The sequence below is a fragment of the Equus quagga genome, chromosome 11, assembly GCF_021613505.1.
Source record: "Equus quagga isolate Etosha38 chromosome 11, UCLA_HA_Equagga_1.0, whole genome shotgun sequence".
Lineage (NCBI taxonomy): Eukaryota > Metazoa > Chordata > Mammalia > Perissodactyla > Equidae > Equus > Equus quagga.
The window spans coordinates 111,006,510-111,030,667 of NC_060277.1; the positions used below are offsets into that span (position 1 = coordinate 111,006,510).

At 53.4% G+C, this 24,158-nt stretch overlaps 1 protein-coding gene across 1 annotated transcript in view; it reads right to left on the reverse strand.

The window, feature by feature from the left end:
• Positions 1-1,848: 1,848 nt before the first annotated feature.
• The window catches only part of MXRA7 (matrix remodeling associated 7), a 32,909-nt gene continuing 10,599 nt past the window's right edge, over positions 1,849-24,158 (reverse strand). The window contains exons 2-4 of the mRNA XM_046676344.1: positions 14,627-14,690; positions 10,552-10,648; positions 1,849-3,020 (exon numbers count right to left, since the gene is read on the reverse strand). Coding sequence (XP_046532300.1) covers positions 2,906-3,020; positions 10,552-10,648; positions 14,627-14,690 — 276 coding nt within the window. The 3' untranslated portion in view covers positions 1,849-2,905. The remainder of the gene's footprint in view (positions 3,021-10,551; positions 10,649-14,626; positions 14,691-24,158) is intronic.

Here is a 24,158-nt window from a genome sequence, read left to right on the forward strand (position 1 = left end):
TCCCTGCTGCCCTGGTGTTTCTTTCTCCACCACCCTACTCGTTTCAGGGGCCTGAATGGCATTGGTCTTTCTTCCTCCCAACACTTGTGAACTTGTGAACCAACAGAGTATTTCCTCTTGGTTTCAGCTTGGATGGATGTTATCTTTCGGTTGTGTGCTAAGTTCTTGCGTTGACTCCGGGAGACTTCTAAGAACGGGTTCTGAATCTGCAGGTACATTTTTTCAAAGGCACATCGATTTTCTTGACCACTAGCAATACTGATATCTGGTGGGACATACGGGTGTCAGTTTGAAATGGGTTTTGTTTTAAGAGGACTCTTCTGGCCACAAATAGATTCAAAGGTGTCCCAGTGAGGCAGAGGAGGTGACAGAAGTGTTATAAACAGAAGCCGGTGCTTATCTGGAAATGGCGTCAGAGCCACCCAAGTCGCGGTGAGCCAGCACTGCTTCTGTGAAGCATCAGAGGCCCGGGCAACAGACCCACCTCCCAGGAGGAGTGTCGAGTATGCCAGGCACTTCAGGCAAGCACTTCAAATCCCCACCAGGTGACAGAGTGGTCCTGGTGTCTACCCAATACCCATCCCTCCTGCCCCTTCCTCACAGAACCCTGATGAGTCCCGTTACCCCCTCCTCTGGCTGGCCACGTATTCAGGGGATGCTGGCCCCAGCTCCAAGCATCTCAGCCAACCATAGTGGTCCCACTTCCTTGCTAGTGGTTGGTGAGGCATGGACACAGGACAAAGTCTGGCCAATTGGGACCTGATAGGAGGTAGGAAGAGTGTATCTGAAGAGGTTCCCTCACTCCTGGAGACACAGCACGCGATGGCCCTTTTCCTGCGTCTGGATGTGACACCTGAACTCCTGCAGCCGTCTTGCGACCATGAGCTAGTCTGCGACAAAAGCCTGCGATGTGAGGGAGACGAGCTACAATTGCAGCTTGGGCCCCGACTCTTCTGGGCCTGCAGCCATTCTGCATTTGGGCTCCTCGTGTCACCTCGCCCTCCTCTCGTTTAAGACAGTTGAGTTGGAGTTTTCTGTTCTTTGCAGTCGGAACATCTCAGCTGATCCAAGTATATGAAAGTCCCTTCAGCTGACCTTTCCCATAGCTGTGAGGATTTTGACTCGGGCACCCACCCACGAGTCATCCTGTTTGGTATAATCAGAGAAGGACTCGAGGAAGGAGAGGAGGAAAGGGAAATAAAGGGCAGGCAGTGCAAGCTCTGCAGTGTAGCCCGGGAGAGACGCCCTGCCTGCGGACGTGCACTTAGGGGACAGGGAGAGAAGACGACACAAGGGGGTCCCTGGGACCTGAGAAAGGGGACAATTTTTTCTTTTGAAAGATTGGCCCTGAGCTAACATGTGTTGCCAGTTGTCCTCTTTCTTTTTCCTTCTCCGCGAAGCCCTGGGGTACACAGCTGTATATTCTAGTTGTAGGGCCTTCTGGCTCTGCTGTGTGGGACGCCGCCTCAGCGTGGCCTGATGAGCAGTGCTAGGTCTGTGGCCAGGATCCAAACCGGCGACACCCTGGGCCACAGAAGCAGAGAGCACGTGAACTTAACCACTTGGCCACGGGGTGGGCCCCAGACAATTCTTAAATCATAAAAATTTTTCAAAACTGTGACAAAAAAGATAAAAATAACTTGGAAAAAAGCACTGACATTTGGATATAGCAACAGACACAGGGAGCTCCTCCTGCTGTGCGGTTCAGCAAAGAAGCAAAAGGAATCACAATGACAACAGGGAGGGGGCCAGAAAATTCTAGCAAGCAGGAGATGATGAAAGAAGGTTCACTCTTTCCCCAGGATAATTTCCGCCTTGAGGTGCACAAAATGCCACTGCTTCTCTTAATTCAGTGTGTTGATTTAGTTTTATTTCAGCAAATAAAATGTATTTAGAAGAACTTCATGGGTTCTCTCTTTTGCATACCCTCCCTAACTCGGCTTGCTATGAACTTTTCTGCCAATGGGCTGATCAGAAGCAGGAGCTGTGTGCACGGAGGAACCGCTGTTATTTCCGTCATCATGCATTCACTGACGCACAGGAATTTATGGGTCTCTGAAGGAGCCCAGACACTGTCCTGTGAGGTCATCGTGCTGTTTTACTGAATGCTGTCTGGTGAGGTTCTCTTTCTTGCACATGTCCCTGTCTTCTCTAAAGGATGCTAATCTCTCTAAAGGTAGGGATCGTGTCGCATGGCGTATCTTGTCTATTGACAGTGTCTAGCATAGTTCTAGATGCGTTGTAAGCTCTCATGTAAGTCTTTAATTATATGTAGTGTAAGTCTCATGCTTAAATGAGAGAAACTCTTAGAAGGTCTTAACTCTGATCCTATTGTTTTGTTCCAGAACGGAAAGTGAGTGTTGAGTTAGACTTTTTGCTAAGAGATGTTCCCCTACTGCTTGCTTCCATACAGCTACAGAAGCTTCCAAAAGTCCTTCTAAGGCAGAGTGAGAGTGTAGCGTTATTAGCCTGAACACTCAGGCAGCAGGCCCTGATGCTCATCGTCCCCGTAGCACCCCTGAATCCTTTCCCTACCCGGTGCTGGGGGGCTGAGCATTCCAGTGGCCCTCGGGGCTGCTGCCTGCCCTGGATCTGCACAGAAGATTTAACCTGGATCAGAAGACAGCCTCGGAGGGTCACCTGTGTGACAGTGCACCCTCACCAGCAGCAGAAGCCAAAGGAGTCCAGGATTTTCTCCTCTGAAGACGACAATTCTGAATCCTGTAAAATGATATATAAATTGAAAGGCCAGAGCAAATCCGTATATAATATACATCTGCATCTACGTATCTAAGATAGAATGAAGCCTACAAAAGTCTGAAAGTCACAGGGGCTCGGGCCGCGGGTCGCGCATCAGGGCGGAGTCCCGGGTCAGCAGTCGGCGCGTCTTGCCGGGCCGGGCAGCCTACATGTCGTACAGCCTGAGCTGCTCCTGCATGTCGCCGTCGGACATCTCGCCGAACGTCTCCTTGTTGTCCTTCATGAGCTGGAAGATGGCTGCCAGCTGTTCCTTCTGAACTCTGTTGAGAAGAAAGGATAAAGAGGAAGAAGATGCTCCCCACCCAAAGGGAGAGAGACCACGCATCCGTAGGGCTGGGACACCCCTCCCGCCTGTGTGACTGTGTTCGCTCTCCAGACTAAGAAGGAAGTCAAACTAAAATGAAACCCACGCAAAACACGGGAGCTGGTTTGGTCTAACAAACACAATGTGAGGGTTCTGAAAACCTGGGTTTGCTCTGGAGATGAGGGACCCCCAGTCATCACTCAGGTTCTCAGTGCTTCAATTTCCCCTCGGGCCTCCTTTTAATGTTTTTTTCATTTTTATTTTTTAAAGATTGGCACCTGAGCTAATATCTGTTGCCAATCTTTCCCTTCTTCTTCTCCCCAAAGCCCCCCAGTACATAGTTGCATATTCTAGTTGCAGGTCCCTCTAGTTGTGGCATGTGGGACACCGCCTCAGCATGGCCTGATGAGCGGTGCCATCTCCACGCCCAGGATCTGAACTGGCGAAGCCTTGGGCCGCTGAAGCGGAGCACGCGAATTTAACCACTCTGCCACGGGGCCGGCCCAACCTCCTTGTAATGTTGACGGCACGTCTCACAGTGAGGTAATGAAGAAGATGTGTTCTGCTCAGTGGCTGGAGAGCCTCTGAAGGAATGTTGGAAACAGCCTTGGTTCAGAGGATGAGCAAAAAGTGAAGGAAGGAAAACCATTGTAGGCTGGGAAATGGGAGCATACAGATGTGTAAGCAGCATGCTTGGCCAAGGGGCAAGGGTGGGCATGGGGTTTCGCTGCCCAGAGGGAGGGGCGCCTTTTTCTAATTTGCACAAGGACGCCTTATGGCCAGCGAGGGCCCTGCCCCTCCCACCAGGGAACAGGCCTGGCTGGAGATCGGCTTTATGTTTATTATACACAAGCTGGGCAGCTGGGAGTGATGTTCTGTTATCTTTATGAGGCTCCGCCACACCATCCGACTGGCACAGGACCACTCCCATGAGCGCAAACATGAAAGCGAGGGGTGAAGCTCTGCTGTGGAAACCAGGGCACAGTTAGGTCCTGTTTGTTCTGCTCTGGTGCTGTGCTGTGACATGGCTGGGCACGGCGCGCTGGCACCGTCTCATGATTCTGGTGAGGCTTCTGCGGCCCCTCGCTCCACACCACACCACCCGCTTGGCCCGGGCCCCCTTCAGAGGATGTAAACCAAAGGGCAGTGTCGGCCCTCTCAGCCCCTGCCTGCAGCTGGCTCTGCTAAAGTCAGTGCAGGTCCAGCATAGCGGGCGGGCCTTGAGCACAGCGCCCAGCCACCGTGGCCCTGCTGGGCCAGCACCCCAACACTGCCGGGGGGGGGTCCCAATGTCTGGTCTTACACTTGTCCTAACGTATTTCTTCTGCACTAACCCCGCATCTCCCACCCAGCAGTTGGTTTTCTGACTAGAGCAGGATCTAGGAGCTGAAATACCAAAGTCCCAGATCCCAGCCTCTCTCCATCACCCCGGGAGAGTGATTTCTGCAGTCTGTTTTCCTGTCTGGAGGAGAAGGAACCTACGATAAGTACTCTGAACTCTACTGCCCGAAGAAACTACTGGGAATTGAAAGGGTGTGCGTTTAGCTCCTTGGGTGGAACCACCATCCAGATGTACCTGTGGGCACCCAGAGGGAACACAAATTCTCTCCTGTGTTTTTTTGTTTTTTTTGCTGAGGAAGATTTGTCCTGAGCTAACATCTGTGCCGATCCTCCTCAATTTTGTATGTGGGATGTCGCCAAACCATGGCTGATGAGTGGTGTAGGTCCGCACCTGGGATCCAAACCTGCAAACCTGGGCCACCAAAGTGGAGTGTGCCAAACTTAACCACTACGCCACTGGGCTGGCCCCTCTCCTGTGTTTTTTATGGCTGTGGTGCTTGCATATTTTTAACAGGATAGATGTATGACTTCATACTCTGCTGGAGAGTAACAGGCATCAAAATGAGAGCGAGCTCACAAAAATGGGTCCAAGGGAGGTTATTCTTTTAAAACAAAGCAAAACTGAAAAAACACACAGTAATCAAGATCAGCTACTCAAAGTTTATTGGACTGAACAAAAAGGCTGACACACAGATCCCAGCCCAGGAGCACAGGAGGCTCGGAGCCTACGAGCCACGTTCAGAGAGTTTCCAGATGAACTTAGATAACTAGCCTGGAGGGAGTCACCTCCTATTGTATCAATGAGATCCCAGCGTGGAGGACATTACTATTGCTGTGTGGGGACACCTGGCTCACAGAATGCATCTATTTGTCACGGAGCTCTGTGTGCCTGTTCCTTCACTGCCTGCTCTGCCCTAAGTCCCTGAACCTAGGGTATTAGGCCCAGAGGAGAAGGTCACTGGAAACGAACTGCCCTAGGGGTTGACCTTGGACATTTCTCAGCATTCCATTAAATGGAAAAAAATTTCTATAAACTTATTGCTTAAAAAAAAATGTTTTCATCAACACATCTAAAAACTGCAGATTAGTTTGGTATAGTATAAATATTGTCAAATATAAAATTCCAAGAAACAAATCTGGGACTGATTTGATTATCTGGTGAGGTTCTAACTCATCTATGAATCCTTCTAGGAGAAGGCGTCGTCAAGAAATCTATTTTAAGCGAACACTATTATTATTGCTTCTGCCAAAGCGAAGGTGGAGATTCGGCTGAGCTGGTAAGAACATGGGTGAAAAGGCCTCTTAGCAACAAGAGGGCCGGATTCGAGTCTCCCCTAAGTGAGAGACAAGGACAACGGGAATCGATAGCTGGCACTAGTCCTTTGCGCCCGTCATCAATATGGCGTCTCTCCCCCGACACCCGAGCCAGCCAGAGAGGGCGGGAGTGAGCCCCAAGGGAAAGGAGGGCCGTCGACCCGGCCTGACCCAGCTAGTGAGCACACGCAGCTCCATCTCATTTGCCCATCGCACCCCACAGTCTTTCACGGTTTGGCTTCAGTGAAGGAAAAAGCAGGAGGGCTGGAATGAAACTATACTGATTTTAAATGAGGAAGTTGCTGACAATGGCCATACCTCAGGTGTGAAGGGTGTGTGGGGAGCAAGGTTGAGTGATAAGAAAAATCGAAGTCCAGGATGTGAGATCAAACTCTTACAACCCTTCAGCTTAACAAAGCAATCCACACAACGGGGAACACCTTACACTGGGGGCGCCAAGGCCATTCCCGGGTCGTCCCAGCCAAGGGCAAAGCCCTACTGAGGGTCTATGTCCCAGTGGACTTAGGGAGGCAAGACGCGCCCCGGAGCCCGCATGGCTCCTCTCTGGGGGTTTCCGTTTTATCTCTCAAGCTTTTAAGATGCCCAAAGGAAAAGCCTTGGGAGGAGGCTAAGGACAACTTCATTAGTCTTCGGTTCTGTAAAGAGAAATGGGGAGAAAAGAGAATTTATTTCACTCGTTCCATCTTACTAGGACCACGGGAGAGGAAAGGGGGATACGGGGCTGAGGAAGGAGAATGTTCGGGATTGCAGAAGCCGGCTGGATGCCGCTTTCTGAGACACACAAGGGGCAGCGTGTCTCTCATCACCTGCAGCAGGATAGTCCATTCCACCAGCCTGCCAGGACCCAGACGGGCCCTCCATGGCCACCCCTTCCCTGCCCGCGAGGCATTTAGATGGCAGGTCAGGTCCCACGTTAGGTAGTTGGGCAGGTTAGATGCTACACTTAGTTAGTTAGGCTGGTCAGATACTGGACGCTTCTGGTCTTTGGCAGTGTGGCTGCTCTGTGGCCCCGTCACCCTAGATTATTTCCTATTTCCGCTGGCTGGGTTTTGTCCCTTCCGGCACCCAAGGATGCGTGCTCCCTCAGATGAGGCCAACGCCATGCCCACCTTTCCTAAAGGACACACAGAAGCACACAGCCGCGCGGAGGGAGCCACGGGATTTGATTTTGTCCCTCTGGCACCCTCTTCTGGAAGTCAGAGTCAGCGCGGATTTCTGGAAATTCTAGTGGCTCGTTCATGGACACATCAGGCGGCAGAAATCAGGAGAATACCCCACAGCCAGGGCTCGTCCACCTCCTCACACTCGCCCATTATGCCATATAAAACCCCTTCCACTAGACTCATGTCCACTTCCAGAAAGGTCAGCACAGCCCCAGAGACCGTCAGAATGGAGTGGGTGCTGGGGTCCCGGGGCCTCATCTATCAGAGCCAGCCTGATCTACAACCTGGGTTCCACTCTTCCCCTAGAGCAGAAGGTGGGAAGAACGGATGGTGGACAAGGAGAGGAGTGGACAGTGGCGCTTTTCCTTTTCTCTGCTGACGTAGAAGCCAGCCGAGCTCTCTAGCTTCACCTGCTCTGGGGTGAGGGGGACAGCATCTCGCTGGGGTGAGGAGTCACGAGCCTGCAAGCGCACCGTCTCAGCGACACTCTGATGATGTGGCATCTTCCAGGGGAGCTTCAGTGGGAACCCGAGGACTGCCCCCGCCAGGTAGAGGCAATGCCAAGGATGCCCATGAGCCAGGCCCCAGGGGAGGCCCAGGGGGAAGTGGGCAGACAAGGACAAAGCTGGGTCTTTCTGAAGCAGCAGCTGCCTCTGGATTTACAAACCTCAGCATTTTCTGCCCCCAGTGCGGAAGGAGTCTGATCTGTGAGCAGTTCCAAGGATGGGAGTGCCTGATTAAACACATGGAGGAACAAATTTGGGGTCTCTTGCTTTCAGTCCTGCTTCCTACATGCCATGCCCTGGAAACTTGTAAACTGAGGCTTCTGGGGACTGCTGGATCATGCGAATGCTAAATATTTAGGCTCTCGATCCTGCTGCATCGGCTGAGTTAATACATTTAAAGTCAGGGACTTGTAGCTTTTATTTGTTAACTAGCTGGAAACTTGGCTAGTACCCTGAGTGCCAGGAAAGGAATTAGAAACAGCCAGAGTTGGTTGGGAAGAATCAGACAGGCAAAGAAGAGAGCATACTTTTCACCAGCCTGTGCTTTTAGTGGTTGGACAGTAATATACATGTAATTTTTCATTCTGATGATTCCAGGGCAGTTTCCTGGACTCAGCTGGGACCAGAACTGTCTTACACCTGTCAGCTCTGCTGGTCCCCATGGGAACTATCGTGCTGTAGATGAAAAGACAAAGCCAAACTTCCCAGCCTCTGCAACCCCAAGCATCGCCATGCGAGGAACAGAGGCAGCCACAGGAGGGGTGGGCATCAAGAGGCCCCATGCAGCGCCACGTGGGCTCACCACATGCAGGGGCAGGAGGGAGCAAGCAGATGGCACAGGCAGACACGTCAGATGCCATGGGGAGCATGCTGGGCAGGGGCAGTAATGAAAATGAACGTGAACTCCAGCCCCACCCTGTGAGGACCGCGTTCAAAGGCCTTGAAGCCCACCAGTCCTTCCTCAACTCGGGGCACCCCAGTGATAACCACAGCCTGCAGACGAGGCGGTGAGAACCCCTCCTTCACCCCAGGAGCAGCACTCTGGCCCAGTCTTGACCCCATGGAATAGCAAAGTGTGGATCAGTGGTCTAGACACCCCCAAAGATCTCGTATGGAAAGACCCTCTTGGGCAATGCAGAGTCTGCTGTCTGAACACAACGGAAAAGGGACTTTCCGCCCACATTCTCCAGGTCCCAGCTCTGAACCCAGCGGCAGTGGCAGCCTGACCCCCGGCCCAAGGCCTGGCATCTAGCCCACTGACTGGTCTTTCTTCTGATCGTCGCTCAAAACTGCAGTGCACACCTACCTGAGCACGCAGACTAAGCCAGGGTCCTGGCCACAGCCTCTGTCCACAGGGACCTTTGCGGGACCACAGGTGTGTCAAGCCCTCTCTAACCTTAAATTAGGGGCTGTAAACTTTTTCTGTAAAGGGCCAGATGATGACTCTTTTAAGCTTTGTGGTCCAAGAGTCTTGGTTGCAACTACTCACATGGCCACTGCAGTGTGAAAGCAACCACAGACCACAGGGAAAGGAAGGAGCGCAGCCATGTTCCTATCACACTGGACTAAAAACCCGCCTGTCCCACAAACTGGGGGCACAGGGTTTCTGCCGTGCACTGTTCTACAAGCTGCGTCACCTTTGTAGGACAGGACTAAAGCTGCAGGGGTGACACCGTGTGCGTTTCCTCAGCCCCCGCGGTCCCGGGGAAGGCAGTTCTCCGCCAGCCTCACAAGGGGGCGCTAGCGCCCCACCAGCTGGCCCTTCAGGCCCAGCAGGGACTTGGGTTAACTCGGCCTCCAGGACCTCGCAGCCCTGGGAAGGAGGCCTGTTGGCCCAGTGATCTGTGCTGGAGGAGGAGTCGGCTCGGGTGCCCAGAAACGTGTTAATTGGTTATGAAGGTGGTGGAGGAGCAGAGGTTTAGACCACGTCAGTCGCGTTGGGGGCACATTAACAGACAGGATGAGGGAAGCATCACTGGTCTAAGAAGTCAGTCTCCTTACCAAAAGGATTTGCAAGAATATTTGAGGCTCAGGACCTAAGGAACTTGCTACAGGGAAGTGAGGTCAGAGGTCAGCTCAATCCTGAAATATAAAGGCAGCAAACCGGGTCATGCCCAGAGGCAGCGACGTTAGCACCGAGGCGTGGGGACCTGCCACCCCTCTGCCCCCAGGTGAAGGGCCTTCTGGGCCAGGCTTGGGAGAACTTGTGACAGCTCCAGGAGGGCACACAGGGATTCTCCTGGGCCGAGCGGCTTCTGACTTTTGAGGGATACTGGTGGGTGGTAAGCGGTAACAAAAGGGTGGCTGAGTTCCCTTTCTGACCCTAGAACGCCAGCTTAGCTTATGCTAGCAAGTGAGGGTGATCGCAACAGCCCCTGGGGGATGCCAGGGCTCAGAAACCGGAAACCGCACGGCTCCCATTCAGACTCCCTTTTAGGCTTTCACTTGAACCAAAGGACTCCAGGCAACAGGAGGCTTGAGTGCAGGAGCTGGCTGGGCTCAGGGTCAGACCACCACTCCTCTCCATGGCCTGTCCCTAGCTGTCTGGCTGCCTCCAGAGTGTTCCCTAGCCACCCTGGCGGGATGGAGTGGACAGGAAGGCAGGGAAGCCCATGGGCGTGCAGCAGGTGTCCGGCTGGGTGGGGAGAACAGCCCAATTCTAAATAATGAGCAGCTGCGCAGCTGCAATGGCCTCAGCTCCACGGAGCAGCGCAGATACAAGTGGCAGCGGGCGCTGGGCGGGGGCTGCCAGTGGGTGAGCATGAAGAATCCTGCTCTGTCCTCAAGTGACAGATTGGTTTTGTCGTGAACTCTATCCGCTCCAGCTCTTCCCTGGCATCTCGCTTTGTCCTTTTTGGCAGGGGGAGGGTGGGAAATGCAAGGGATGGGCCCCGGCTGGCTGCCCTTGCCCATCCCCAGCTCCTCCCAGTGCCCAAGGGGACTGTCTCCCGGGGGAAATAGAGCCTGGCTGAATACTGCCAAGAACCCCTAAAAGGAAAATGGAAGAGTGGGTCAGGGGGCGGAGCTTGTGGGAGGCCTGGCCCCTCTCCTGGCTCCTGAATGAGGGGGTAGGAAGGTCAGGGCTCCCTGGAGCCTCACAGCCAAAAGCTGAGCAGTCCCAAGAGGAAGGGGAGGCGCCTACCTCTGTTCCTCCTCCAGCTCCTCCTTGGTCATCATCTTCTTGTACTGGTTTCCCCGAAGCTTCCCAGGGCTGTACTTAAAGGAGAAGGCCTCTCCTCCTGCAGAGAGGAGACCCAGTGAGAGGTGTGGGTGTTGGGCCTCTCCCCAAAACTCAGAGCCCCCTTCCCTTTGTTAGTTTCAAAGAACCATCCCAGCCAGAGAGGACCCCCCTTTCAAAGGGGGCAGAGGGCCCCACACACACCCAGCGCCAGCCCAGGTACTGCCCCAGCCTCGGAGGCGACTGGACTCTCATGACACTGCCTTCTCATCCCCACCTGCACCTGACAGGTCCTTCTCCCACCCCTTTCCAGGAAACCCCACAGCAACTTAGGAACTCGAAACGGGGACACACAGACAGAAATGAGACAGCTGGAGAGAAACCAGCGCCCTCCACCTGTACAATATGGCTCCATCCACCAGACAAGGGTTCCCTCCCAAGACCAGGCTGAGTGGTCCACAGAGCTTTCTGTCCACCCCACTCCAGCAGAGGCTCTCGCCAAACCACTGTCTGTGAGGCTTTTCTCCCCTCTTCCTGAAGCCCCGTCATTACTGCTGGGCTAATTACACAGGCAGGCGTGGGGAGCTTCTCTCCCGGAAGCGGGCTGTGCCCAGGCCCTGGGTCCGCTGCCTCTCTGCAGGTCCCAGGTCTAGAGGGCGGCACAGGGACCCTCCTGCCGAGGTCGTCCGGTCTCCCGGGCTTGGGGATGCATGTCCTGCAGTCCAGGGGTGTCACGTAGGCCAGGCATGGGGAGGCATAGCTGCCTTTGAACAAACAAAGGGCAGTTCTTGAGGCCTGATGAGGGCACAGCAGGAGGTTTGGACAGAGGAAAGTAGGGACATGTGACATGGAGTGAAGGCAGGCGTTGGGCACACAGGCCAGAGGGAGGCAGTACACACAAGACGCAGGCTGCAAGGGCAGAAGAGGGAAGTGCTCCAGAACATGCCCCTGGCCCGAGTGTCCAGATGGAGAGAGTCCCACCGGGGAGCGATGCCCTTAAGTGGTCCTTCAGCCCAGCAGGTGAGGGTGGTCGGCCTCAGCCAGCCCCAGGGACAGAGGCTGAATGGCTTGTCTTCTCTAATTTCCATTAATGGATAAAGAATTGAGTGGGGGAAATGCAGAGACCAGCAAATCACCCTCCCACACGGATGTTCTTTTTCAGTTCTGTCCTAGAAGGTTTACCTCTCTGTCACTCCAATGTCAGGAATCTCACACTTGCACATCCTGCCGCCAGGCCACCTGACTTCCTCTAGCTGGCAGCCACCCGAGTGATCAGACAGGCAGATGTGGGCTCAAGGGGAGGAAAAGGCCATGGCCTCTCGGATTAGGATTCAGGTCTCTGGGTCAACAGAAGAAGGTTCTGGATGCAAATTCAGAACCCAAACATTATGTTGTGGGCATTGTGTGTGCCTCTCACCAGAACCTTGCTCAGGAGCAGGAAGCTGGCCGGCTCCAGTGCGGACATCTTCCTGCGTTCCCTCACCCCAGCCAAGTGCCCTGGGACTGAAGCCCCGCCTTAGGAAGCAGTTACCACATTTGTACAAGAAGTAATTCGCTCTTCGTTCATTCAACAAATATTTAGTGAGCACTATGCTAGGTGCTGGGGACTCGGCAATGAATAAAACATACACCAAGTAATTAAAGTACAGAGTGTGCAGTTGGTCATGAGCTTTGCAGGAAAGGACAGCACGGGGGAGAGGGAGCTGGGGAGGAGGCTGCTTGGAAGTTTAACGACTGGGGGCGCTTTACAGAAGATGATGCTGAGTCACCGTTAGATGGTGGGGCAAGTCCTGCAGTGTCTGGGGAGACGTCCGACAAAGCAAGGAGGCCAGTGACACTGGGTGGCAGACAGCAAGGGGACAGGAGGGCATGGGGAATGAGGGGCCATGGGAGGCCTTGTTCTTCCTCCCAGTGAGATGGGGCTTGGCGCAGAGACAGGGTGCCTCCATGCCTCCCTCCTGACTGGAGACCCTCGCTCCCGTTGGCCAACTCCTCCCTCCAGGCTGAGCTCGGCTCCTGCTGATGAGCAAAGGGCCAGACTTCACCATTCCCTCCGGGCCGCAGAATCAGGAGCTTCCAGCAGCACAGGGCTTGCACTGCTGGGATCTGGGAACTGTGCTGAGTATCCGCGGCTGCTGTTTGAGGGACCTGGGTCTTTGGTCACCATGAAAACCCTGAAAAGGCTGCCGTAGGGGCAGAATCACACAGAGCAGTCTCAGAACAAGCTGGAAACCAGTGCTCAAGTCGGGACCTCAAAAAGGGGCAAGAGACAAAGAAAACCCATTATTACCCACAACATCAAGGTCATTGTGCTGGTATGTTTTGGGAAAATAAAACATAAAAAATGCTGCCAGCTGGGTACTACTCAAGGTTTCGATTTATGGGGCAGGTCTGATTAGTTTTATGTTTTCTGAGCCAGGGAGAACAAACGACTTGAAAAGCCTTTCACTTAATCACATTTGTGTACCAAGTGACACACAGCCGCTCCCAATTTTGCTAGACCAGAGGGTTTGATGTGACAGCCCCCAGGGAGGGGGACTTCCTCTTGCAGTCTAATGTGAATCCAGAATCCTTAGGGAAAGCGTCTGAGCCACATGAATCAATTAGCCTCGGGGACTGAGCTGCTCACTGCAGAGGGGCTGGGGGCCGCTCCTGTTTCCTTCTGACAGCTGGGGCCATAAACCTCTCCTCCTGCCGCCTTGTCAGGGCTGGCAGGAGGCTGCTGCGGGATGGCGGTGGGGGGCTGTCCGGAGGCAGCAGTTAGATAAGGAGGGAGGACCCAGTAACAAGGCACATGGTGGGGCGGGGGGCTCAGAAGAGTGGTCCGCTGAGCCTCCCCTTGTCCTGGCTCAGGGGCCTCCAGCAGCCTCAGCTTTTGCCTTCTGTGTCCCCAAGTCACTGACAGGATCCATTAACGTGGCAGAGACAAACGCCAGGGCCACGGCTCCTGCAGATGATCTGGGAAAACCAACAGCTGGGAGAGAGAGCGCCTGGTAAGGGGCTGGTGTCCACTCCCCCACCCGCCACCCCCCTGCAGCTGCCTGCCCTTCCCCCTTCCTCTGAGGCTGTATTGATGGAAACCTGCCGGCCTCAGGGAGAGGCTGTGGGCCCCAGCCGCCCCCACTGCCCTGCCGGCAGCCTCCGCCTGTGGGTACTGCATTCCTGCGGCCCTCTTTCCACTGCTCCTGCCAACAGTTGACTTAAAGTGACAGCAACAGTCTCACTTTTTAAAAAATTATGAAATATTTCAAACATACACAAAAGCGCAGCAAGTAATAATGCCATACAGATATAACAAATGTTGACATTTTGCTATTTTTGCTTCAGGGTTTTTTTAAAGAAATAAAACAGGATAGATCTAACAGAAGCCCCCCATGCTGTGTTTGGTTGTGTCCCTGTCTGTCCAGGGGCGCTGCCCCCGGGTGCCCAGGGCAAACACACCGTGGCCTTCCACTCGGTCAAGTTCGACTCTGTTCCTTTTCTCAATGCTCCTGGGCACTCCCTTCTTCTTCCCCTGGCCGCCTGGAATCTGACAGTCAGGGAGGTCTGGCTAGCTAGCTGGAGCTGCTCAGCAATCAGGCATTTCCTCTCCTGGGGCCTTTATTCTGTGGAAAGCACGGGCAGCGGCCTTGTGAGCGGCTTTACTCTCCATAAAATAGGTCAGAGATATTTGGAGAGAAATGTGAAATGCATGAAGCGGTGATGAGAGGGGAGCTAAGAGGCAGGAAACAGAAGGTCAGGGCACTCGCTCATTCACGAGATGGGTCACCTTTATTTGGAGACACTCGCATTTGTATTTGGAGAGACTCGAAAGTGAAGACTGAAGGAGCAAAGGAGGTGGATAGGGAGATGGATGCAGAAGGGTGAGAGGTCGGAGGGGTGCCAGGCTCTGGCCTGGGTGTCCTCGGGGCCTCTCCCCTCTCCTCTCACCCTGCACCCACTCCTCTCGTCTGGTATCCCAGGGAACCAGGGTGTAGCCCTGCCTCCACGGCCAGAGTGAGGGGCAGTGAGGTGCGGGTAGAGGCTGGGTCCCACTCACCGTCTTCTTCTTCAGGTCCTGCTTGGGGTGGGCCCTCCTCGCCGTCCTGCTCCTGCTCCTCCTCCTGCAAGACGAGGAGAGGGGTCAGTGCCCAGGCACCCGGAGCTTGCCATGGTTTACTCCTTGATACTGTCATTCCGGGGTTTGACCCCACAGTAACAGCAACCTGAACCCTGGGCCCACTCATAGGACAGCTGTGCTGCAGCACCATGGGGACTGGAAGTGAGTGACCGTCTCAGGGGCATGGGCAGTATTGGGCAGAATGTCAGGGAGGTGGGGGGCAGGCAATGGCCAGCCTGACCATGCACAGCACTGGTCTGTCCTTTGAGTGTGGCTGGGAGGACCCACGTGGGGGCCACAGTCAGCTGGCAGGTCACTAGAAACCTGTGACGTCAGCGCAAATGCCAGTTGGCCAAGATGATTGGGGGAGTCTGGGCAGAGGAGCTGAGGTTTTGACCTGTGCCCCTCAGTCAGTTTACCCTTTTCAGGTGGGTGCTGGTCAAAGCCTTTGGATGCCATTTTGATAAGTGGACAGGGGACTCCACCCCTCACTATAGTGTAGTGAGTGGAACAAGAGGCACAAGAGAGAAGCTGGCAGACTCTCTGGGGCCCAGGCTGGGCTGGGCATCACCGAGAAGCTGCATTCGTGGTTGCAGGCTCCGTGTCTGCTTCCTCTAACGTCGTTTCCAGCCCTAACCATTTCACTGTCCATTTTCCCAAATTGGAGCTCTACCTCCTTCAGCCCGGCTCTCTCCCACGCACAGACACAATAAACAGATGGCTGGAGGAATGTCCCGGGATGGCCTTGGTAGAAGGAAGGAGTGACTTCAACCTGGAGGAATGTTGGGGGATGAGAAGGATGTGCCCGTTGCTCAGGCTACAAGGGACTGAAGGGCGTGTGAGGGGACGTGCAGCCCAAGGAGCTGGACTTAGAAGCGCAGTGGGCAAATATGGGAATCACCGCAGGCTCAAGACAGGGGAACACAAACGTGAATGAGCTGCCCCACAGTGGAGAAGGCAGCACGGCAAACGAATCCAAACTCAGGCCTTTAGGACTCTGGTTCCTGTCTAGCAGTTTGCAGCCTCAGCAGGAGTCACGAGCATCAGGCAGGCTCCATAACAACAGAGCCAGTGAAGCTGGGAGGCAAAGCTTGCACAACCCCACCAGCTGGTCAAAGGTGGCAAACCCCGCATGGCCTTGTGTTTGTTGCTGTGACTTTCTCTCTCTCTGGACCACACAAAATGCAGCAGGAGGAGCAGGGCAGGAGACAGGAGCTGGCTCTTCTCCCCCTAAGCTTCAGCATCATGTAAATGTGAGCGACGCTGCCTTGAGCGCTGGTCAGGACCTGCAGCCTGGGGGTCCAGATGCCCCATGAATGTCACACAGCAAAGCGTCTTTGTGGCTGCGGGAGGAGGCAGGCCTCTTCAGGGGCAGGGAAAGGAGACACCTGTTTGACCCAGCAAACCCATTTCTAGGGCTGGAAACCATCTATCTGGGTTTTTATACAATGACTCTGTGTGCAGCAGAAAAGACAAAGCTGGAAACAACTAAATGTTTGCATGTAGAGTTAAATATATTATAGTTAAATATATTAGGCTAATATGTTCACCAAAATATTAGCGGGTTAAACATATTACAGGCCATGTCTACCATGCAGCTCTGTGCATTAAAAAGGAGGCAGTTGTATGCACTGATGTGAAAAGTGCATCCAGATAAATTGCCAAGGGGAAAAAGCAGGAGGCAGCACAGTGTGAGGAGTGCGATCTTTTGGGCATAGATGTCAAAACGGAAGTGCACATATATGCTCATAAAGGCAGGGAAATGGTTTTCTGGAAGGACACCCAAGGCGCTGTTACAGTGGCCGCCTTCGGGGGGAGAAGCAGGCGGGCAGCCCGTCCTTTCCATCTTATACATTTCACTATAATTTGGGTTTTCTAATAATATGCATGAATCACTCAATATATTTTAAAAATGCTACCCAGCGGGGTCTCTGAACTGTGAGATTGGGCTATTTTTTTTTTCTTTATTTAAAAAGGAAAGAGAAAAAAGAAAAAGAGATAAATAGCCATTACCCTACTCAGGGCTGGACCCCAGAAATAAGCCCAAGGCTGAGACTAGAGAGGAGGTGGATTCTCCTGTTATGTGCGAGGGACACAAAGATAAAAGAAAAACAAGAGAAACAAGCACAGTCCCTGTCCTTAAGGAACTCCTGGTCCAGCAGGAAAGAAATATACACACATAATTGCCACCCAGGGTGAGACTGGCAAGAGGCGAGGCAGACGCTGTCATCCCAAAGGGACCTGGCGTCGGTCGACCTGCCAACGCCCTCCTGGGGAGAGGCTGGTCTCCGTATGGATTTTGCACTTGACTTTGGAAGTGCGGTGCTTTGTAAACTCGTAGTGACCCACTTAGTAGGTGGTGAAAGCAATCTAGAGGTTGCTGCTAGTATTTAAAGAAATGTGCAACCAAAGTCTTAGTGAAGTTTGAATAACTTTAAGCTTTAATAACTTCAAAAGCATAAATGCTACCCAAAAACGACATTTGAAAGCTTTGTTATTTACATTTTAAATATATTGATGTTTCTTGCTCAAATTCATGTAACACCACTTTTAGTGCTAAACATGGCTTTACTTGATTTTCGGACTCGGAAAAAGCACCCGTGGGCTGATGGTCAGTGACTGAAGGGCTTGCCTTGGTCGTTCCAGCCTTACGATCTCACGAGGACTCTATGCTCATGTGACAGTTTGGACGTGACCTCAAGGGTCTTGACCAGGTCTCCAAGGTGCCCGAGGAGAGGATTCCTCCATCTACCGATCCGTCTAGATTCTGGTACGTTGCAAAGAATTAAAATGAAAAACAGCTTTCAAATGTCAGGAAACTGAGTGCAAAAGACATTTAAATAAGTAAATATTCAACTGATGTGTTTTGGAGGTTTGTAGCATTTACCCTTCCTAAGTTATTAAAATTTAAAACTGCACGAAGACTTTGTGGGCACCCCTGCATCCCACAATTAAATTAAAGATAGTGTTGTGTGTGTGGCAGAGGTATATATTGTTTCATAAAACTTCTGGTGTGGTTCTGCGACTCTACATACAGGGATGCAATTTAAAATTAATTTTTCATGGCGAGACTTAATGAAGTCTAGAAAACACTGCTGCATTGGCCGCTCACTGTTTCCTCTCTGCGCAGAAAGCCCCTCTTTTTAGAAGACATCCCTTGAGGCCTGTGATCCTAGTGGGAACTGCAGGTCGGGGAGTCAAACCTCACCCCCTCCATACTCAGAGCTGTGAGCCTGGGAGCTCCCAGCTGCCTAGGGTCGCCTGGGGTAGAGGCCCCTGGCCCTGGCTGCCCCCAAGTCCATTTCACCCCTATACATGAGCGACTAGACTCCTGGTTCTGTGCAAGCTCACCTGAGCCGAGCTTCTGTCACCAACAGCCAGAGGGTCCTAACCTGTCACTGTCCACTCACACCCAAGCCAAGAATGTCTCAAGTTCTCTGGGGAGGGCGTTGCCTGCATCAAATTCCAGCCGCACAGAAGTTGCAGGGTAGGGGTGGGGGAGCGATGGCATGGTTTTCAAACTGCACCCCAGCAAGGCGCCCCAGGGCCTCGTGTTTATCTGGGTTATTTAGTGGGCTTTTAGATAACATCATAGTAAGGGAAAGAATTCTCTTATTTAAGAAAAAAAAAAAGTAAAACATCACTGTTTATTGCATTTTGCCCTTATTTTATAAAAAATGTGTACACAACAGAAAAACGAAAAGTGCTGGTACAGGTAATAAGAGGGGCAGGTTTCAGAAACAGTGTGATTGAGACAAAAAGGGAAATGCTTCTGGAAGTGGTGGCTCTTTAGCCTCAGTCTAACGCTCTTTGCTTCAAGAGGGTGAACTGTGTGTGCGACAGTGAAGGGAAGGAATAGCGTGAAACCATAGATAAAATGCCAGAACTGTTCCGTCAAAGGCTTTGTCCGGAAGAGCCGTCACTGAGGGTTGCACCTTTGTACCTTCCTGCGGCACGCTCCGACTGCAGCCCTGCCTTGGCACAAGCAGTCCTGCAAGTCTGTTTTCAGCAACACATTGCGCATCTAAGCAACACGGTGGGGGGGCCCTGTGGAGGGGAGCTCAGCTGAGCCTGAGGGGTTCAGGGAAGGCCTTAGAAGGGACAAGAATCCTGAGCTGGGTCTGAGATGAGTTTGCCAGGCATGGAACACCACGGCTTCTGCCGTGACTCATTGCAGCTTGGTGTGATTGCACGGAGCGGAGTCGCCAGGAACGCGGGGCCTGCACCACAGAGATCTAATATGGGACGAGGCGATGAGGAGCCACTGGAAGCCTTTAAATGGGGAGAAACAGGATGATGAGAGCTGCATGTCGGAGCAGTCCATGGGAATGCACTGCACTGGCAAGGGGCAAGAGGGGAGGCAGGAAGAGCTCTGAGGAGAAGGTTCAAAGCTGAGGTGAGAGCCTGAATCAGGCTCTCAGCTCAGTGTTTGTTGAGTGAATCAGCGAAGGGTGGCTGCAGTTGGCCAAAGGCAATCCCTTGGGGGTCTCGAGGACCGAATTGCCCCTTTGGGCTTGTTCTCCCATGGCTGGCTGGGGCAGCTGTGCCACATGGCTCGGCCAGGACCATGCCTGGAGGCAGCATGAACCCAGCAGCTGCTCAGAGCGCTGACTGCAAACATCACAAAAGACCATCTCTGTTGATTTCTTGTCGATGCCCTTGGTCGTAAGAGTGTCGCATGGTACCGCTATGTTATGGGTTGGATTGTGACCCTCCCCAGATTCATTTGTTGAGGTCCTAAGCCCCAGTGCTTCAGACCGTGACTGTATTTGGAGAGAGGGTCTTTAAAGAAGAAAGTAAGTTAAAACGAGGTCACTTGTTGGCCTCTAAACCAATCTGACTGGTGTCCTTAGAAATTTGGACACACAGAGACGCAGGGATGCAGGCACACAGAGGAAAAACCATGTGAGGACACAGCAAGAAGACAGCCATCTGCAAGCCAAGAAGCGAGGTCTCAGGAGAGAACACACCTGCCCGCCCCCGCCCCCACAGTTCTGGAGAAAAGCAATGTCTGTTGTCTAGGCGGCCAGTCTGTGGTACTTTGTCACAGCAGCCCTAGCACACGAATACGCCACGCTCTAATGAAAGCAAATCAATTTAATGAAAATTGTGAGTTGGTGACAGCCTCTGAGACAGACAGCTTGCATCATCCTGGCTGGTCCCCAAAGCACGCCTGGGCTGAGACCCAATGCCAGTCTCCTCACTGACTGGAGTCTCGGCATTCTATTACTGGGTAGAGACCAGCTTTAACTTCATGTGTTTTGGGATGCTTTTCTAATTCAGCTTTTTTCTCTGATGGAGGGGGGTGGGGGAGGGCAAAGCACAGGGGACACGCCTCCTACAGCATCGCCAGTGCCAGGAGCCCAAGACCTGGGTCCCCCAGAGGCCAAGGGGTGGTGGCAGGGGACAGGCAGGTGGCTGTAGGGTGCAGAGGGACTCAGAGGGAGGCCTCTTGGAACCCCCAAGAGCTGGACACACACCCTCAGGCAGCACACTCCATTTATGGCTGCCCTGGCTGATCCAGGCCTGATACATAGTGCTGAAGCAGAGCAGAGAGATGGCGGGGGGACGAGGCACGACATGGACAGAGAGACAGGACGAGGGAGCCAGAGAGAGGGAGAGAAAGAGACAGAGACACGGAGAGAGAGGGAGAGAGACAGATATCTGTCCATCAACCTGTCGGTCTGTCTGTCTGCCCGAGGAGATGGTTCTGCCCTTGAGTCCTGCAAACGGGATCTGTTGGGACCCTGTGACCAGCCACCTGAACTGGCTCCTGCTGTGACCATACCAACCCCATGGTTAATCAGACTGCTTTCAGAGGACCGGAACTCCACAAGGCAGGCAGAGAGGGAGGCCTAACTCCCTTGGGAATGCCTGTCCCTCCCTCTCCCTGCGAGCAAGACAGAGATAACAGGAAGCTCTCGAGGGGCCTGCACGATTCCCCATGCACTTCCCGAAGCCTGGGTCAGGCCCAATCAACCACATCATCTCTGGAGAAGGTTTCCGAGAGGGGTACCAGGAACCGGCAAGGCACCGGGGCTACCGTGGGCCTGATGATGCTCGACGCGCTCCCTCCTGCCAGAAGGATTCCATTAGGCAATCAGACAGTTCATCTCTAGCATTCAGAGGGGAATGTCAGCTCCGGGGCAAGCAGAGAAAGCAGGGCTGGCGCCAGCTCCGGGAGCTGGGTGGGGAGTGCCGGCCAGCAGAGGTCATGGCCAGGTCTTTCCATATGCACCATCAAAACAACTCAGCCACCGCGCGCCTCAAATGACAGCTCCAGGCAGAGGACACTCTGGCCAACTCTCTAAATCAATATTAGCAGCTGGATGAGGCATGTCCCCCGTGACAAGGAACTTACATCTTCTTGTCCCAAACTGGCCCCCTCTCAACTCACCAGCTTTTCTCTGCCGCACAGCATCTTTGACACTTCCTTACGGCCGGGAATGCTGATTCAAGCCGGACGTTTCCTTTCCATCCTGACTTCTCAACTCTCCCCTGCCTCTGAGAGGTCTCTGGGATTCACCCTCTAGGCTCCCGCCATAGTCACTCAGTGCCCTCCTTCGGCACCGTGTCCTTGACCCCACTCCCCTCCAATTCACTAGCTCTGAGAACACCTGAAAGTGTGGACTTTATGATGCTTTTCCTCCTCAAAGCTGCATAAAGACAGTTGCCATGTTCAATTCAAACAATACCCAGCTTTCGAAGTTCTCCTGCCTCCTGCTTGAGAGAGGTCAGTCTCCAACGACTTATTGGGACGGGCTCTCCTCTCTCACCCACTGCCTGTGTCCTGGCCAAGGCAGGTGAGCTGGAACTCAGGGTCATCCTTGGGACCACGGCCTCGGGCACACGATCTGCCATCCCTGTTCACCTCTGGGCCCTATTGCCTCCCCTGTCTGGGTGGGGTCCTCCAGGGTCACAAGACCTGGCTAGAAGAGTCTTGAGCTCAGATTTTATCCTAACCTCGGTCGGCAGGGCCCTGGAGCTCCGTGGGGACCTAGGGACTGCTGCAAGGAGGAGGGAGAGGAATAGAGGGGCCAAGTCCCCTACCCAGGGCAGTTCTGCTTTCAGTTTATGCACTGGGCTTCCACTTAAGATCAAAGAGAAAAAAGGTATCCGCTGCTTTAAAAAATGTTAGAGGAGCCGGCCCCATGGCCGAGTGGTTAAGTTCGCGCGCTCCACTTCAGTGGCCCAGGGTTTCACTGGTTCAGATCCTGGACCCGGACATGGCACTGCTCATCAGGTCGTGTTGAGGCGGCATCCCATATAGCACAACCAGAGGCACTCACAACTAGAATATACAACTATGTACCAGGGGGCTTTGGGGAGAAGAAGAAGAAGAAAAAAAAGAAGATTCGCAACAGATGTTAGCGCAGGTACCAATCTTTAAAAAAAAAAAAATGTTCGAAAACCACTGATCTACTGTGGCTTTGACCCAATACAAAAGTCTAGTTGATAAAACCTCTGGTGACTTGCTGGTTATCCAGTCTCTTTTTTTTTTTTTTTTGAGGAAGATTAGCCCTGAGCTAACATCTGCTGCCAATCCTCCTCTTTTTGCTGAGGAAGACTGGCCCTGAGCTAACATCCGTGCCCATCTTCCTCTACTTTATATGTGGGACGCCTGCCACAGCATGGCTTGCCAAGAGGTGCCATGTCCCCACCCGGGATCCAAACTGACGAACCCCAGGCTGCCGAAGCGGAACGTGTGAACTTAACCACTGCACCACCAGGCCGGTCCCTATCCAGTCTCTTTTTGAACACTTCACCCTTGGGGAGCTCACTACCTTACAGAGCAGGCTGCCCCTCTGGGGTATAATACACAGCTCTAGAGCACGCAGGCAACACGCAAGGCACCGGGCTAGAGGCCGGGGCAGAAGAGAAGTAAGACTCCTGCCTGCTGCCCAGGGCAGTTGAGAGCCGACAGTCTTTCCTTCCCTTTCTTTTTGTTGTTATGGCAGCTTATTCATTCAGCAAGTACTTACTGGTGCCACTGTGTTCCAGGTCTGTTGTAGGAGCTGGCAACGGGGCCGTGAACGTGGCAGGCAAGGACCCCGTTCCCAAGAGTCCACATTCCACTGCGGCAGACAATGCACACTAAAATAAGAGATGACCTCAGACCATATTGAGCGCCATGAAGAAAGCCGGAAAGGATGATGTGTGGCGTGTGGGGATTTACGTCTGCTAATGTGGTCACAGACACAGCGACTTGAAAGGTGGGGAGGAGCGACCGTGCGAAGATCTCGGAAGGGAAGGGTGTGCCAGGCAGAGGGTCAGCAAACACCAGGGTCCAGACGTGGTGCAGACCTGGCTGCAGCACCGGAACGGCTTCCACGGCTGCAGCGGAGTGGGGCAGGGGCAGCTAGGAGAGGAGGCAGATCTGGCAGGGTCCTGCCGGGCCTTAGGGGCCGTGGTAAGAGTTTGGAATTTATTCTGCGTGTGATGGAAGCCACTGGAGGGCAGGAGAGCATGAGATGTGGTTTCTCAGCTATAAAGATCACGCTGGTTGCTGGGTGTGGCATGGGTGGGGCCCTGGAAGCAGGGAAAGCAGCTAAGAGGTTATGAACAGCCCGGATGTGCCATGGACGGGAGTAGTAGCCAGAATGACAGAGAGAAGTGCTGAATTTCAGAGGTGTTCTGGAGACAGAGGGGACAGGACTCGCTGATGGGGCGACTGTAGGCAAGAGAGGGAAAATCAGAAAACAAGTTTGACGTGGGCTTTTGGCCTGAGCAGCTGAGGGGGTAGTGGTGGAGCTCTGAAGAGAAGATGGAGAATGCTGGGGTGGGAGGGGGACAGAGGGCACGCCATGGTAGGCAGAAATCAAGAACTCTAATCAGACACGTTGGTCTGAGGTGTCCATTGGACAACCAAGGGGAAATGTGGAGGAAGCACTGGCCGTAGGGGATGGAGCTCAGGGAGAGGGCTGGGTGTGTGAATTTGGGCATCATCAACTACTGATCAGGAGGATGACGGTGGCCAGTGCATTCTGGGAGGTAGCAGTGGCGGTCCAGGTCCAGAAATAAGGCCTCTGCTGGGTGGTATGGGCATGAGCCTTTCGAGAGGGGGCAAAGAGCAAACAAAGAACACTGGGTGAGCCGCTGACCCAAGAAGCAGGGGGTGAGGAGGAGGAGAGCCTAAGATCTGGTATGCACCTTACAAGCTACACAGCACCCCAGGGCAGGGCAGAGCCAGCCTGCAGGGCCGCGTGTTCAAAGGTCCAGACTAAAAGGACCATGGTGGACTCCGGCCTCATACCCCAGTGGAGGGCACATTCACAAGCTCTCTCTCACATGATCAAGCATGCCAGATTCAATCCTATCAGGTTCTTGGCACTGTTCCCACAAAGAGGATTCAGAGGACATCAAAGCTTCATGAAAAACCACCCTGGGGCAGCAGTCTGCACTCCACCCGACCCTATCAGTGAGAACCAGGTGAATCCTAGTCTCTACATTTTGGGATAAATAGAGAAGGTCA